Source organism: Oryzias latipes, chromosome 2 (assembly GCF_053564925.1).
Source record: "Oryzias latipes strain Hd-rR chromosome 2, Olatipes_Hd-rR_3.1".
NCBI classification, from domain to species: domain Eukaryota; kingdom Metazoa; phylum Chordata; class Actinopteri; order Beloniformes; family Adrianichthyidae; genus Oryzias; species Oryzias latipes.
In genome coordinates this window covers 12908698-12924239 of record NC_136238.1, presented here as the reverse complement: position 1 = coordinate 12924239, position 15542 = coordinate 12908698, and the positions used below count along the sequence as shown (strand labels likewise).

Sequence of the window (15542 nt, the reverse complement as noted above, 5' to 3'; positions counted from 1 at the left end):
GTGCAGAAACAAAAACTCAATACTTGTATTTAAATGTATATGTCTGTGCTTCAGAGCACACCAACATGAAAAAATTTGTTTCTTCTCAGCACCTTAGCGACTTTAGCGTGACTCGGATCGCCCTACTGGCAGAGGTCAGGGCTAAGTTGCTGCGGCTCCTCCTTAAAAAAAAAAAAAAACACTTTCAACATCACTAAATCTTCAAATTTCCCTACAATATGAGCAATAGGGAGGAGCAAGGGGGGTAGGAATCGCCTTACGCTTTAAAACCGGAACTGTCACTGGTGGACAGGAAATCACACTCGCTAATGAAACTACCAACCGTGTAATCAATCAATGCAACTCCAATGGATTCTGAAAACAGCTTTGTGCTAGCTTTAGGGGAGCAAAGGGTTGCACATTGGCGCATAGTTGCTTTTCTGAGCGTCAGAAAGCGTCGTTTTATGATGTTTGCGTAAACACTTAAACTACTGTAAAGTGTTGTATATCAATGCAAAGCAGCTTTTGTCCGCTTCAGAGTCCGTTGGAATTACGATAATTGCATAAATTGTCGAAGTGTTACATAATGGACGTCAACGGTGGAGCTAAAGCTCAGATGTTAAATGGTTACATCTAAGAGTTCACGGTCAATTAGATCTTAAAAAATGCTTAACGTATTAAACTAGACTTGCTCGTGCAAAAAATATTTGAATGGTTATGTCAACCAAAGTAATTATAGGTGTGCAGTTTCTTTTTACTTTAAATGACTAAGCGGCTGGAATGTGACAAAGCAATTTAGCTAACTCTTCACGTACTCTTTACACCAGCTAGCCTTTTTTCGGTTGACACTAAATGCATACCAGTTTTCCGTAATAGGGCAGAAGTCCAGTAAAGCTGCATCATTTTAATCATGAATTGTTAACCCAAAAAGTCAAATCCAACGCTTTCTAAGTTGCTCTAGCCTGGAGGGACGCTTGTTTCTTCACGCTTTTCCTCATTCTCTTGTAGCAGACTTTGCTGTAGACTTGCAGGTGGTGTTGCTGCTCTACAGCAGCGTTCATTACACGACATGTTCTGACGCGCTTTGGATTCACAGGAGCTCAGCTGCTTAACCCTTTTACCCCGCTGTATTAGCATGTTTGAGCTAGCATAAAAATGTACCGCTCATCTCATTAGGACACCAAGATGCAGCTTTTTGAATAAATGATGCATAATATATACTAATCCTATCCAAATCCGTATAATTTTACCAGTTTAACTGCTTACCTATAAACCTCCTGTAAAAACAAACACTTCAATAGAAGCACAAATGCATCCATGTTTTTTTTATAGGGCTTTCAGATCAGTTGAAATTAATTAGCTGTGATTGCAGAATCAACACTCGTTATCTCCATTTATCAGATGGTTTTGCTCAAAGCCATGGGATTTAGGGAATTCTGGGGGTTTATAGGACAAATCGACATATGGACTGGAGAGATTGAACCACCATTCACTCTCGACTTCTGACCCACAGCTGATATAAGCTTAACATTTGTGCATGGCCGCTGGTTAATATTGATCGTCCTGTTCTCCACCAACGTGACACGAATCTGTAAATCCAGATTGAGCACTGCTGATCAAAATATATATTTCTGCTGACTCATTTTTCAAAGTTTGATGCCAAAACCTTTTTCTTCAACAAACAAAAGCTTTAATCGGCACAGAACATTGAGCCAATGACTGTGTAAGCCTGACTTGGGAAGAACAAATAAATAAAACAATGGTAAAAAAGGAATTATGCAGAGGTGATCCAGAGTACAGTTCGGACTAAATTAGCGCAAACCTTTAAAAGCTGACTCCAATGACATTAAACCCCACCCCCACCCCCACCCCCCCCCACACACACCATTGTCACGTTTTATGTCATTAAAGTAAACGTTTAGCACCTCGAAACCTTCTTTTTCCAAATGCCCCAAACCTTTCTTCTTTTATTTTTTATTGGTTGAGAGGAAACCAAAGGAAAAGGAGCCAGCTAGTGTTTAGGGGTTAAAACAACGGTGAACAATCCGGCTTTAACTTGGATCTATAAACAGAAAGTTCCTTAGAATGTACTTGCACTTCACATGCAAGTCGCTATAGCCTCAAACGCTGCCAACATTTTTTACATTGGTATTACAATAAATGTATAAATAAATAAATGGAAAACAGTAATGACCTTATTAACACTTGAATATTTATATATATATACCGTAATTTCCGGACTACAAGCCGCTACTTTTTTCCTGCGCTTACAGCCCTGCGGCTTTTTCAGTGACGCGGCTAATTTATGGATTTAATTGGCGGCCTAATTTATGGATTTAATTGGCGGCCGCCATGTACGTATTTTCGAACTCAGTGAATAGTTTGTATTCTCTATCTAACACCAAGCACGAGGCATTTTTATTCAACACACCTCTTAGCAGCCAAACAGCATGGACTTGACTTCAGGTCTTAGACACTTCAGTCATGGTTCAACAAAACGAAACACGCATGTCCAGCCGCATCCCAGAATCCTTTGGTGCCATTAGACCCAACGTGCACGTGATCGCCGCTACATTATGATGAAGCTTTCAAGTTAAAAGCAATCGTTAAAAGCAGCGTAAAAAAGTCCACCGTCACCAACGGGTTTGGAAAAGCCGGTTTGCTGCGTGACGGAGAGAACAGCGCATGGAGTGAATGTACACTCCATTTACGGTTTCTAAGGAAACCGTAAAAGCGGAATTTTGCTTTGAAAAACTCACAGCCTCCGTGTGAGCTGGAGACATCTTCTCCTGCTGATTGAGCTACGGGGCCGATGGCAGTCTGAAGGCTCCCACACGTAACAACGCATCCGCCCCTCATACACAAAACGTACAGTTTTAAGTCCGATTGCTCTGCACAGAAACGATTTGCTCCATCCACCGGCGCAACGGGGACGAAGTGCTCCTCCTTGAAGTCGCCCTGGCCAGAGGTGTCGGAGTAGATAGGAAGGGGAGACAAGGAGCGCGCAGGGCGGGAGCGGAGCGCAGAGGCGTCCGCGGAGTGCAGAGGCTTCTGAATTCTGACGCACGCGCCGCACTGAGGCGCGCGCTTTTCAGTCGCCGCTGCTTTATTTTACCGTTGTGTTTTCTAACCAGTCCTGTTACTCCCATAACGCTGCTGCGACACAAGCGGAAGGAGAGCTTTTCCCGTTCACCCCTCCATGCACTGCTGCTAATTCTTAAACACGTACAACAGAATGGCGAGCCGGGCGTTGGCCCCGCCTTTAGCCCCTAAGACTCATGGGAAATGTGGAATCGCGGATGTAAATTTCCTCATTATAACTGAGGGATGTAATGTTGATTATATGGTTACTGTTTGTAATTTTATGTTAGATACCTAGATTGTCAATAAGTAAAAAAAAAAAATGAAATAAAAACACCATAACTGAGGGACTTGTGAACAGAATATAGGTCCATGCTGTTTGTCAGATGTCGATACACTCAAATACATGAGCCAGAGGCAAAATTGGCACCACCCACAATGTGCTAATGAATTGCACACACTCTGGGATGCTGGGCGTGATCTGTCAGGATGACAATATCGGCTATCACATGCGCGGCTTGTACTCTGACGCGGCTTGTATATTAATAAAAGCAGTCAAACACGTGAATATGGGTGGGTGCGGCTTGTAATCGGGTGCGCTTTGTAGTCCGGAATTTACGGTATATATATATTTTTTAAGGTTTTAAGGTCCAATGTCACAAAAGATTAGGAGACAACAAGCTTTAGCCTTTCTCTCAACCTTAACTTTCCAGTTTTTCATTGGAAATGTCACTGACATGTTCAGGTTCTAATGCCAGCTTTTTATAGACATTCGGGTATTAAACAAACTGTTTTGATAAATTAAAACAGCAAATCAGCCTAAATTTTAAAAGGATTCAGTGTAGTGCTCCCTACATCACTAATTTACCAGATTTTTTTAAAATTTTGTGTCTTTAGATAAATCATTGCACCACGATGAGATATGACTCAAAGGAAACCAAGAACTATAGTGTAAATTGGTAAAGATTATAGCCAGGCTTCAAAGTTAGCCGAGACTGTACTCATGCCTGTTCAGTTTACAAAATGAAAACAATCAAGGCCTAGACACACTGCCCATTGTTAAAGGGCTTCGTCTAAACAGAACCTATGTCAGTAAAGCCTGCTGTCAGACCTGACATGAACTGTTGCAGCAGAGGATGTTTCTGATGCAAGGAAAAGTAAACCAAAAGAAAAATGGAACATTCATACCGCCCCACCTACTACACACTACAAGTATAGTCGGTATGTATGGACCATAAAAAAACAGATTACCGATCACTCATTGGTTTGGAAGCAGCCATCAACTGCTTTGCATCCCTGTATAATTCAAAGACTTTTTGCTGTTTTGAAATGTCACACCTCTGTTGTTCCACAGCATCTCCTTGGCCTCGTTGTCTCATACACTCCCTTTAGCTTTTTTGCCCCAGTAGATCTGACATTTCTCGTAGTTCCAAAAACAAAACAATCACAGACCTAGAGGTTATTGTGCTTTCTCAGTTGCAGGCCCAAAACTGTGGAATGACCTGCCAGTGTTCATCCCGTTAAATGATACAACAGCAAATTAGATGTCGTTGGCTTTTGCCACCCTGATTTGTTGGTTTCACCATTATTTTTTTATTACTTGTTTGTGTTGTCTTTTTAAATTTGATGATGTAATCTACATCCATGTCCAGTTACCGGTAATTGGTCCACTCTTGTTCATGAAGGGCTTAGAATCTAGGGTTGATTGACTGAAATCAAATTGTTTTTTAACTGACACTAGTAAAATGACCAGATGTCCGATACCAAATAATGTTGCTGTCATCTGAAAAGATTAAAGGCTTCAACGGAACCTGGAGTTTTTCTTAATGCAGCTTTTCATAATGGACTGCTTAAAAGCAGCCAACTTGGCTGGTGAGTCAACAGTAAGATTTTGGTCTCTGGGGTTGTGACTTCAAACTTGGAGCATCAAACCACATGCAGCGAAATCCATTTCAAGGCTGTAGCTACCAAAAATGTTCTGTCCAGTGCGTTCAAGTACTTCTCTCTATGAGATGCTCAAGCTAGCGGAACCTCACAGAACAACTGCAAACATTTTGACAGCTTGTATTTTTTTGAACTTTATGCTGGAGCCAATTTCCAAAGGGGATGTTAAAATTAAATGTTTTTTTGTTAAATATATTCCATCATTTGTAAATATTGCCCAGCGCTAGAACGGGGGCAGTTTAATATTGACAAAAACCCAAAGGGAGCTATAAAAGTCCCACTTTTATGTTTAGAAAAGACACGTCTCATGTTTTTTTTTTTATATTGATCTATTTATAAAATACAGGTGTAAATATTTTCTACAGTTGAACTATAACTGTGTGAGGCTTTTCTATGAATAACAGTTTCAACTTTTTACTTGTGACAGCTGCAGATTTAAGTTCCTTTCAAAATAAAATCAATGCTTGTAACTGCAATAAGATAAGGATAATCGAATACTTAACCCCTCTCACAGTAGATTAAACCCCTTTACCATCATTTTTGCTTATTTGTCTGACATGTTCAACGTCTAAACATAAGTGACAAAACGTAATTAACGGAAAACAGATGAACCAAAACTACAAACCCATTATTTATTCAAATTCTCCTTTTTTTTTTTTTTTTCCAAAGACACATGTGGCTTTGCAGACCTCTGGTCTATGGAATACTTGCTGTACTTGTACTCAAGTATACTTAATAAAATAAACTTCAAGTTTACTACTTTTTGCTAAGGGTTGCCAATTTTTTTTTTTTTACTTAAAAAATGTTTAAAAAGTTAAAATTTCAAATCCCTATGCCAATATGATTTTGGGAAAATAACTCACTCAAAGTTTATTTTTAGGCATCGATGGAGATTCTTTTGCCCTTTCTGAACAGAATCCATGCAGAACACCTCCCTTGAATCGCAGTCAAGCCTGCAGGATTTATTTTCGGAGTCACTTAGTGTTTGTAGCTTTTACTAAATCCACCCTTTGCTGCATATGGTCTCACTTCGCCACTGCTGTCACATGTTTGATGTTTCAAAAAAACAGGAACATCTCTTTCTGCCTTCGCAGGGTGAACGGGGCTTGGAGGGGCCGCGGGGGCCCAGAGGACAGCCGGGCGCCGGAATCAAAGGAGACAAGGTAGAGTACAGAGAGGCTATAAACGAGGCGCCCTGCCTTCACAAAGGCACGAGGAGAAAGCTTTTGTAGGGAAAGGCCAAAAGTTGCCACAGCCACAGATAAATGCTTTGAGCGTGGGGTTTTATGGGAGGTCGTCGTCTCCGGGTGATGAATCAGGGTCAGAGCTTGGTGGCGTAGGAGGAATGCAGTTTTATAGTTCGTACTGATGAATGTGAGAAAGTAAACGCTCAGACTGAAAGGAGGAGATGGTCAGAATGCAGATCTCTGCTAACATCTTCTTCCTTGAAGTCGGAAAATCTGAGATTTTCTTAAAATGTCACGCCTGGGATTGATCTTGAATAATTTTGTTCAAAATAAAGAGAAATTTGTCTATTTTTTTTCATCTATTACGCACGTCTGGGCAGAGATCTCCCTTCAGCCCTTCAGTGAGGTTCACTGCAGGAAATATTTCCATGTATTTCTAAGCCGAAAAGGGGTTTCACAGATGAAATGACATGGAAATGGAAAAGAAAAACATTATCTACTAACTGTATTCAGAGACATTTCATTCATCTGATGCAGAACAGCTAAAACGCACCGCCTTTTTTGGCAGATCCTCGCCTGCAGCTGGGTGCTTTCCACGAGTCATAAATCATGAAATCCTCTCAGCTGGCATTTAAGTGTGACGCATCATTTTGCTGTCGAGATTTATATGACATTGTCACTGTTAACCGTCTTTCTATTTGTTGTCTTTAGGGGGATTTTGGCCCTCCAGGTCTTCCGGGGCCCATTGGCCTCCCAGGAGTTGGCATACAAGGAGAGAAGGCAGGTTCATGAACCCTGAAGCTAATGTTAAAGTTTTACATCAGTACTAAAGATCTCAGGGATTCAATATTCTATATTCACCTTTACCTTAAATCAGTTTCCCTTACATTTTAAAGGAAAAATTAAGGAGAAAAATCTGATCCTAAGTAAAATCCAGTGTAAGAAGACGGTTTGTAAGTGTCTATAGATATTTTAGAGATGATGAAGATCCAATAAAACTAAGTTACTGGTTCGGGCTGGTGCTCAGAGCCTAGGGTTTAAGAGGAATGCTCAGAGATGCAAGGATGGATCAAGATACCGCATTAGGGTCATTTTTTGTGATGACTTACCGTTATAATTTATTTAGAAGTTCAAAAAGATGAATCTGCATGATATAGGACATTTAAATCTTGATCCGCTGTGTATTTATCTTTTAAACAAGCAATTATTGACTGTGCGAAAGTTTCTCTACAGGGCTCTTTGCTATAGGAAAATTGAGCATTTTCACAAGCTTTACATATCAGCACCTGCATTTACTCAATTTTCCTTTTCCATAAAATATCTTCAGTGAGTCTAAACTTTCTTTTTACACTAGACTTTGTGTACGACTCTTTAAAATGAGAAAACAGGTTTTCCCTTAACCTTACCCTTAACTGTTAAAGCAAAAAATCGAACGGCAACTTCAGCCTCGCCTGACATTTAAGGTGTGGCAGATAAAACAAACATTAAAATCGTCACGGGTCAGGGTCAATCATTTTCTAAGTATAATAATAAACCGTGTTTGCAGCTTTATTAGCGGCGTCCTCATAACATTAGAGAGTCTGTCAATGTGGGTATTATTCAGATGGAAGGGGTTTGGTACAACCATCGCAAAAAACCAAAATTGAGCAGAAGTCCTGGTATTTTCTCTTAGATACAGTTTTTTGTTTTTCTCGAAATCAGATAATAATTGAGACGGAAATAATTATTTTGTTTTTGTTTTTCAGCTTTATTGAACAATATATCAAAAAACAAATCATCAAAGAGAACATCAGACGCAATAACAATGTTATCATTCCAAACATCTTTAATCCCAGTATATAATAGAAATAACAGGAACATAGTTGGTAAAAAGAAAGCTTGCATGTCTCAATCTTTGTTGGGGTTGGTCTATGTAACTCAAATGAGTCATTTCCTGTTCAGTAAACCATTGGTTGTGTCCAAATTCCTTTACTACTCACTACTTATTGCACTGTATAGAGCATTTGCCATTTTATTGCAGTGTCCAAATCTACAGCTCTGTCCGAATTCCACACTAATCCCAAACTACTAAAAAACTATCTAGTGCAGGACTATGGATTTTAAAAGCAATCCGGACACCATGCTCACTACGTTTTTTTTTTTTTTTGGAACTGTAAATATGACATCAATTTCAAAAAGTTAAAATCTAATTGATAAGAGTGTTTTCTGAAGATAACATTTATATATTGTTAAAAAAATAAAGTTTTGGGGCAAAAATTGTTACGACGCAATGCATTGTGGTCTATATTCGCCAACCTAGTGAGCATCGATGCACACTGGTTTTTTCGCAGTGACTTCTGGGAAATTTCTAGGGCACTCAATTTTGGAATTGTAGACTCAGACAGCCCAAAAAATGGCCAACGCCCTATATAGTGCAGTAAAAAGTGATTAGTGAAGGAATTTAGACAAACCCTACAATTTCAAATTCCAGTGCCCCAGAAATTTCCCAGAAGTCTTTGTGAAAATCAGTGTGCATCAGCTGGTGAATATAGACCACAATGCATTTTGTTTGAACAATATTTAATGTGAAAGGCTTTTATTTTTATTTATTTTTTTATAAAATGTTCTTTATTAGAACACAGTGGATTTAAAACTGCTAACAGTATTTTCTTTTCTGCTCCATTTTAGCTATAAAATTATACGTGTGTATGTTTGCTTTTTACAATTAAAATTTATTAAAAAACTCGATCAGGGATATCCAACAAATGGGTCATATGAGTTTTGCGCTTTCTGTGATCTGATTGGGTTCAAAGCATAAACTAACACTGTAAACGGTTCTCAAACCTTTGCCCATTTTTTTTTTTTAATTTTGAAGTTTTCATCCCTTCGTTGTGTGTAGAAAGTCTGATCACCCTCATTTATTCTGCAGGTTGCATAACCCCCACATGCACAACAGGTGCAGATGGGTTTCAGCTGACAGCTGAGCCAAAGATCACTCCCCTGATATCAAAGCACCAGTTAATTACTGTCAAAATCTGGTTCTAGTCCACTGTTCACAGACATGTGAAGGGGGGGGGGGGGGGGCAAGCTTCCACTGAGCTGGATTGGCTAAAACCTGAAGTAATTGCAAAACGACTTGACCTTAGAAACTCCCTGAAATAAACCCGAGAAGAGCACATTCACCTGATTATAACACCCCAAACTGTGGCAGACTGTGGCTGCTCAGCTCGTAAGTAGAACAAGATGCATATTATGGAAGCGCTATATATTACAAAAAAGGAGACACAACCCACTATTTAAATCTGGGGTAAGGACCCCTCATGATGTCCTAGAAAAAGTCTGATGCTAAACACCGAAAATAACCAAGAACTCAACATTGCTGCTCAGGTCTGATGGATTTCTCTTTGCAGGGAACCGAAGGCCCAAGAGGTCCGCCGGGGAGCAGAGGCCCACAAGGGGAGGGAAAGCCAGGACCCAAGGTTTGTGCTACCAAAGCCCACTTTATGCAGCTGTCAGATCGCAACATCCAACTCATTTGTTGACCTAAATGAGAGCCAAAATGCAAGTTAAGACTCCAGCTCTGCCTTTTCTTCTACTTGAAGTTGGGTTCAATAACTAAAGTCTGTCCCCATTAGGATGAATGTAAAGCAGCCCAACTTAACAACAAACATAAATATTCTTTCACTTTTCTACAGTGCGTATTTTTACATTCCGTACTCTTTAATTTAATGATTTTTACTTGGAAGCAAGTCTTTAACTCAATGCATCTGAATACTGAGGCAGAGTGTAAAGGATCTTACCTCTGGTAGATGAGGCTCTATCATTTATTTTGAACTATAGTTTTAGTCACCTGTTTCTTTATGGCTCGGCCTTAAGAGACGGCATGAAAATAGAAATTATGATTGTCGTGTATTGTGGCGTATTTCTAAGTTGCATGCTTTTATGACAGGCTTTTTCCACATTTGGTGAGGTGAATATTTGTGAGGGCAAACCAGTCCACCTGTAATCTTATGATAACATCAAATTCAAATTTCCACTTGTCCTGAAAGCCGCACCCCTCGCTGCCTATTCCATTTTCTTAATCTACATTTGACATTCTTGAAATAAGCTAGATGTGTTGCAAAAGGGTTCGACAATAGTGTTGCCACAGGTTTACTATAATGTAGCCAAATTACAATAAAAAAAAATCACACTCATTGCTGTGATTCTGACCCTCTCGGAGCGGATGGTGCACCGAATACCATTAAAAAGTCTTTATATCCAGTAACAATATTCACAATTAGATTTTGGCAAAAAAAAGTGGCGCAACAACTAAAGTTGGAAACGTTCTGAAGTGGATTTATCTGAATAAGAATTTTAAACCAGCAGAAGAATTGAACATTGAAGCAGTTGTGTAGGAAGGAGAGGAGAAATGTTCAAGATCTGAGAGAGGCGTTTGAATTTAACAGTCAAGACTTCTTTCGATATCTCAAAGAAATTCGATGGGAAGAAGGGAAGGTACAAAAAAAATAATGGGAGGTGCATGCTGGTAAAAGACATCTGAGGTGGTTTCCAAAATGTACACTAGTCTTATGTCATGTCAACAAAATGCAAAAGGACAATCCTTTACCACATTGCTGAAATGGAGAGAATTCAAACGGAAAATGTAATCAGTTTCTTTAATACACCTAGGGTTAAAAATAAACACTAGCCGAGGTTACATGCGCAAAATATCTTGATCGGATCAATGGTCGGATTGGAATTCAACCGTGTACATGGGATCAGAAAAACCTTTTCAGATTATGACGAACGGTCACACTTTCGGTCGGAATAAATCATTTGGGCATGCGCAGTAGTGTTGAAAATACCGGAAGAGGAAATGAGTCCCACTGTAAACAAACCTAGCTGCCATAAATATTCATGCAGCAGCTCGGTAAAATACGAGACGATCTTCTAAACGCGCTTTTATTACTGTTATGTATACTATGAAGCGCCTGTTCGCTCTTCATTTTATTTTTAATCCATGTGGTCAGTGCTTTTTTTTTGTGGAAGAACGGAGCTGGAAGAAGCCAGGGTTAGGAGAGGCTAACACACGCTAACGACATTAGCCTTGTTTGATGAACACAAAATCTTCTTTCTCTTTCGGCTTTTCCCATCAGGGGTCGCCACAGCGAATCATCGTTTTCCACCTCACTCTGTCATGGACATCTTCTACCCTAACATTAGCCAACTTCATGTCCTCTGTTAAGACATCCATATATCTCCTCTTTGGCCGTCCTCTTGCCCTCCTGCCAGGCAGCTCCATCTCCAACATCCTTCTACCAATTTTGAACACAAAATCCATGCGGGAAATACCGCAATCTGCATCTTCATTAAATATGTGGGAATAACATCAGCCTTTATTTTGTCGGGAAACGACTGGAAACATAAATCCACGTGATTGTTTGAACGGTTTCTAAGGACTGAGCCACACTTCTGCTTTGAAAAGCTCACACACCGCCCCAAAGCCGCTGTGTGTGAGCTGGCGGTCCGAGCTCTGCTCGGACACACAGTTCTCCTGAGTCTGGCAGGGGTCGGAAGCCTCCCCCTCGGAGCGCACCACCCCCCCGTCCGCAAACACAAAGCTATTTCTCCGGCTGCTCTGCTCAGAGACACGGTTCACTCACGCGGAGCAGCCGGTCGGTCCTGTTTGCGCTCCAAAGATTTCTCTGGAGCACCGTCTATGTGTGACGTATAACCAGAGAAATAGTCTCATTTTTGGAATTCCATCCATTTTAGCTTTAACAAGGGTGCTGAGATGCATGATTCCTTTCACACAGTCTGTGATATTTGGGTAATATCTTAGAGACAGTCGCAGTCAAAGATGAATATTTGGTTAAAAAAATATTAACTGCAGCAAGGAAGGCCATTACCAGGAGGTGGCTCACCTATAGTGGAAGACATCTTCATTATGGAGAAGTTGACCTTTGCCTTGAGACTGAGAGGAGGCAAATTCAGAGATGAATGGGACAAATGGAAAAGAGCTCTCTGATTGTCTTATAATTGGAGAATATCCTCAGTTTAGGTTTCTGGAGTGGTTGCGGTCATGCCCGGTTCCTCCTTTTTTATTATATTTTATTCATTCATTCATCTTTTTTTTGTCATAAAATTCTAATCCATGTAAAATAATTGTTGGTCTCCATGTAAAATTCTGTCATACCTTGTTTTAAAGAAGAAAATCAATGAAACCTAGGTTTAGAAAAAATTAAATTAAAAATAAAAGAGCTCTCCCAGTTCTTATAAAGTGCTGGAGGCCACATAGTATTGATTTTTCAACAGGAGCTTGCGGCGCATTTGACCTGGACTTTGGACATGCCTGATTTATGATGTACGGGTGATGCCGTCGTACGGCGACCTTAAGCCACAGTAGTGGTTGTTAAAGTGCTTGCACTGGCTCCTTACTGACCACTGCCGACGGTGCACGCAGAGGTGGCCATAGTATCTCCACTCTAACTACATTATGTTGTCTAATCCTATTAATTTGTAACAGTCAAGCTGCACGCAGGGAGCGTGCGCTTATCATGTGAACAGCACTAAAAGATCTTATAGGGGAGGTGGAAAAAAGGAAAAATCCACCTGTATCTCACTTCCTTACTTCCCCTTGGATGTTATATAAATGTTCACTACGACCTGTTCACCCTATGCCCTACGCATTATGCCTTTAGAAAAAAAGTTCATGAACATTTCTTCCTTATGGACTCTCTGATCGGTCAACAACCTTGATATTTCGTGACGGCCACCTGTATCTAGTTGGTGCTATTACAAACTTAAGATAGTGTAAAGAAAGGGATCTATGGAAACCAAATGTTTTGGTGAGATATATTGATCAGACTGTTTAAATATTCAGCTTTAGACACAAACAGAAGTCTGTGTAACCTGTCGTTGTGCACTCTCATGAATAAAAGAGGCAGGAGGTCCGGTCTCCCTTTGCGTTTCTTATAAATGCACACAAACCAATAACTTGCAGTTATTTAGAAAGTATGTAGAACTTCCCAACTTTGCCTCCTTCAGGCATTCTGGGTAGTATATCTCTTTAATGATAGAATTTTGTTCGAATACGAAACGCACGAAGCCTAAATACACGTGAAAGCATTTTCCAGACAATTGATATGCACAAGTCTTCCTTTTTGCATACATGACATCAACACGCCAAGATTGTCAGACGTGACTTTATATTTGTCATTTTGAAGAACTTGTTTTATCTGAAATAGTCTGCAGGCTGGATACTCCCCATTTCACATACATGTGTGTATATATATGATGCTTTTATGAAATGCACCTTTAAAAAACACGTTTTTGAACATATTCTGTCCAGAATGCCAAGAAAGAGGGGTGAAAAAACTTTTATTTTGACTGACAATTCAAAAAAAAATCTGTGCTGTTGTCTGACAGGGAGATCAAGGGCTGCCAGGTGAGGTTGGCGCTCAGGGAGAAAGGGGAGCCGGTGAGCCCGGAGCGAAGGTGTGGCTGAGTTTTTGATCAGAACCCTCATCAGATCGACTGAAGGTTGGTGTTAATGATTTTTAGTCAACAAACTGACACGAGTCTCTCATGTCTGTTGACAAGGGAGAGCCAGGATCGCCGGGAATGTCGGGTTTGCCGGGGCTGCCAGGTGAAGATGGAGCCCCAGGACAAAAGGTAATTAAGAGATTGATATCACAATAACATAACAGCTTAAATGATTAAAAACCTCCGTGCGTGTGTGCGGTTTTGGCTGTCAGGGTGAGCCAGGAGCCGTCGGCATTAGGGGTCCGGAGGGGGCCCCTGGGATTGGCACACAAGGTGAAAAGGTATGCATTAGCTCTTGAACATCCTGGACGAGATCTTTTTTGATCCTTACTGATTGTTAAAAACCCACAATTGAAAGTTTAGTTGCTGACATAAGAAAACTGTTTTCCTTATGGATTTAAAGGGAGATCAAGGCCAAAGAGGCATACGAGGTTTGTCGGGTCCACCGGGTATCGCTGGACCATCAGGACCAAAGGTGCATAGCCGTCAATACCCAACGCCAGTTCTGAACCCGTGAGCTGAAAGAACTAGAAATAACCGCCTTGTAACCACTTGGTTTTCGCCATTTTCAATCAGGGAGAGCCAGGAGCACAAGGAAGGTTGGGTCTTCCTGGTCCACCGGGACGCTTCATCACAGGACCTAAGGTACCGTCTAAAGGAAATATTCCTGAATCTTCTGTTCAGCGGTTTTATGTAAACAAGTTATTATTATTATTTCATCCATTTTTATTTTTAACTGCATATAAAGAATGTAAGAGGGCTCTAAAAGGTGCCCTAAATCTTCATTGTTTTATAATGAGAGCTTCCCTTCGGCTCTTTTAAAGAAGTCTGGCTCTTTTCCTGGAGAGTAAACTAATTTAGTCAGTTTTATTCCAGAGTTTGATGCTTTATTCAATGTTTGAATGTCATTCACCATAAATAAGGCAAGATATACTTGGGAGGAGGACCAACTTATGCTCCAGTTCCATTGAAATCTAAAGCGGCGCAGAAACAAACACATCACGTCTAGAAGTCTTCACAATGAAAGCCTCCTAGACTCTTCCAAGAAACATCTCTTTTTGCTACCAGCGACCCGCTTTACTTATTTTATTTTTTAGAGACTTTCGATTTAGCGGCTTTCCTTTACACTCATCCTAATGAGAATATACAGAGAGAAAGAGGTCATTGTAAATTCATGTAAATTGAAACAATTCAAATATTCTGTACAAACAAGTTCAGACATTGTTGAATAATGAATGAATGAATAAGTCACATAAAGCTTGTTCTACATTGGTTTTTCTTTCTGCCTGCTCCTTGTTGAAAAAGTGTTGTCGTTTTTGTGTAGCTAAAGAATGAGTTAAGAGTAAAACAAAACCCTTTCTTACTTCCTAAAACCGCAAAAACAGCAACTGATTATTGATGCCTTTGCAGTATTTTACTGTATTTATTGTTGTACTAATATTAAAATAAGATACTGTGAATTTATCAGTGGTGCTTCTAAGATTCATTTTCACTGACATGACTCTCTGCAAACCTGTGGTGGCTTCTTAGAAGCAAAGGAGCACACAGTATCAGACAGATTTCGAAAAGATGAAGCTTACAAACTAGTATGAAAATTAAGGGAGTCTTGAGGCAGAGCCCTGTGGTACACCACAAGTAATGGAAAATTGTTGTCATGTGATTTTGTGTGAGCGATTTAGGCTGAACTCCACTAATGTGTCACAGGGTGATGTTGGTCCTAGTGGTCCACCTGGCCCAATTGGGGAGACTGGGTATGGACTTCCAGGTCCAAAGGTAATAAATTCTTTCGGCTGCTGTAGATTATTTAAAGATTTTGAGATTAAAAAAAAAAGAAAAAGAACAAGT

General features: G+C 40.1%; 1 protein-coding gene across 3 annotated transcripts in view; it reads left to right on the top strand.

The window, feature by feature from the left end:
* Positions 1 to 15542, top strand: part of LOC101170823 (uncharacterized) — a 45617-nt gene that overhangs the window by 20397 nt on the left and 9678 nt on the right. For all 3 annotated transcript variants that reach the window (XM_078932731.1, XM_023965383.2, XM_023965380.2), the window contains 9 exons: positions 6099 to 6167; positions 6903 to 6971; positions 9581 to 9649; positions 13581 to 13649; positions 13755 to 13826; positions 13910 to 13978; positions 14101 to 14172; positions 14274 to 14342; positions 15402 to 15470. In XM_078932731.1, the coding sequence (XP_078788857.1) occupies positions 6099 to 6167; positions 6903 to 6971; positions 9581 to 9649; positions 13581 to 13649; positions 13755 to 13826; positions 13910 to 13978; positions 14101 to 14172; positions 14274 to 14342; positions 15402 to 15470 (627 nt within the window). The remainder of the gene's footprint in view (positions 1 to 6098; positions 6168 to 6902; positions 6972 to 9580; positions 9650 to 13580; positions 13650 to 13754; positions 13827 to 13909; positions 13979 to 14100; positions 14173 to 14273; positions 14343 to 15401; positions 15471 to 15542) is intronic.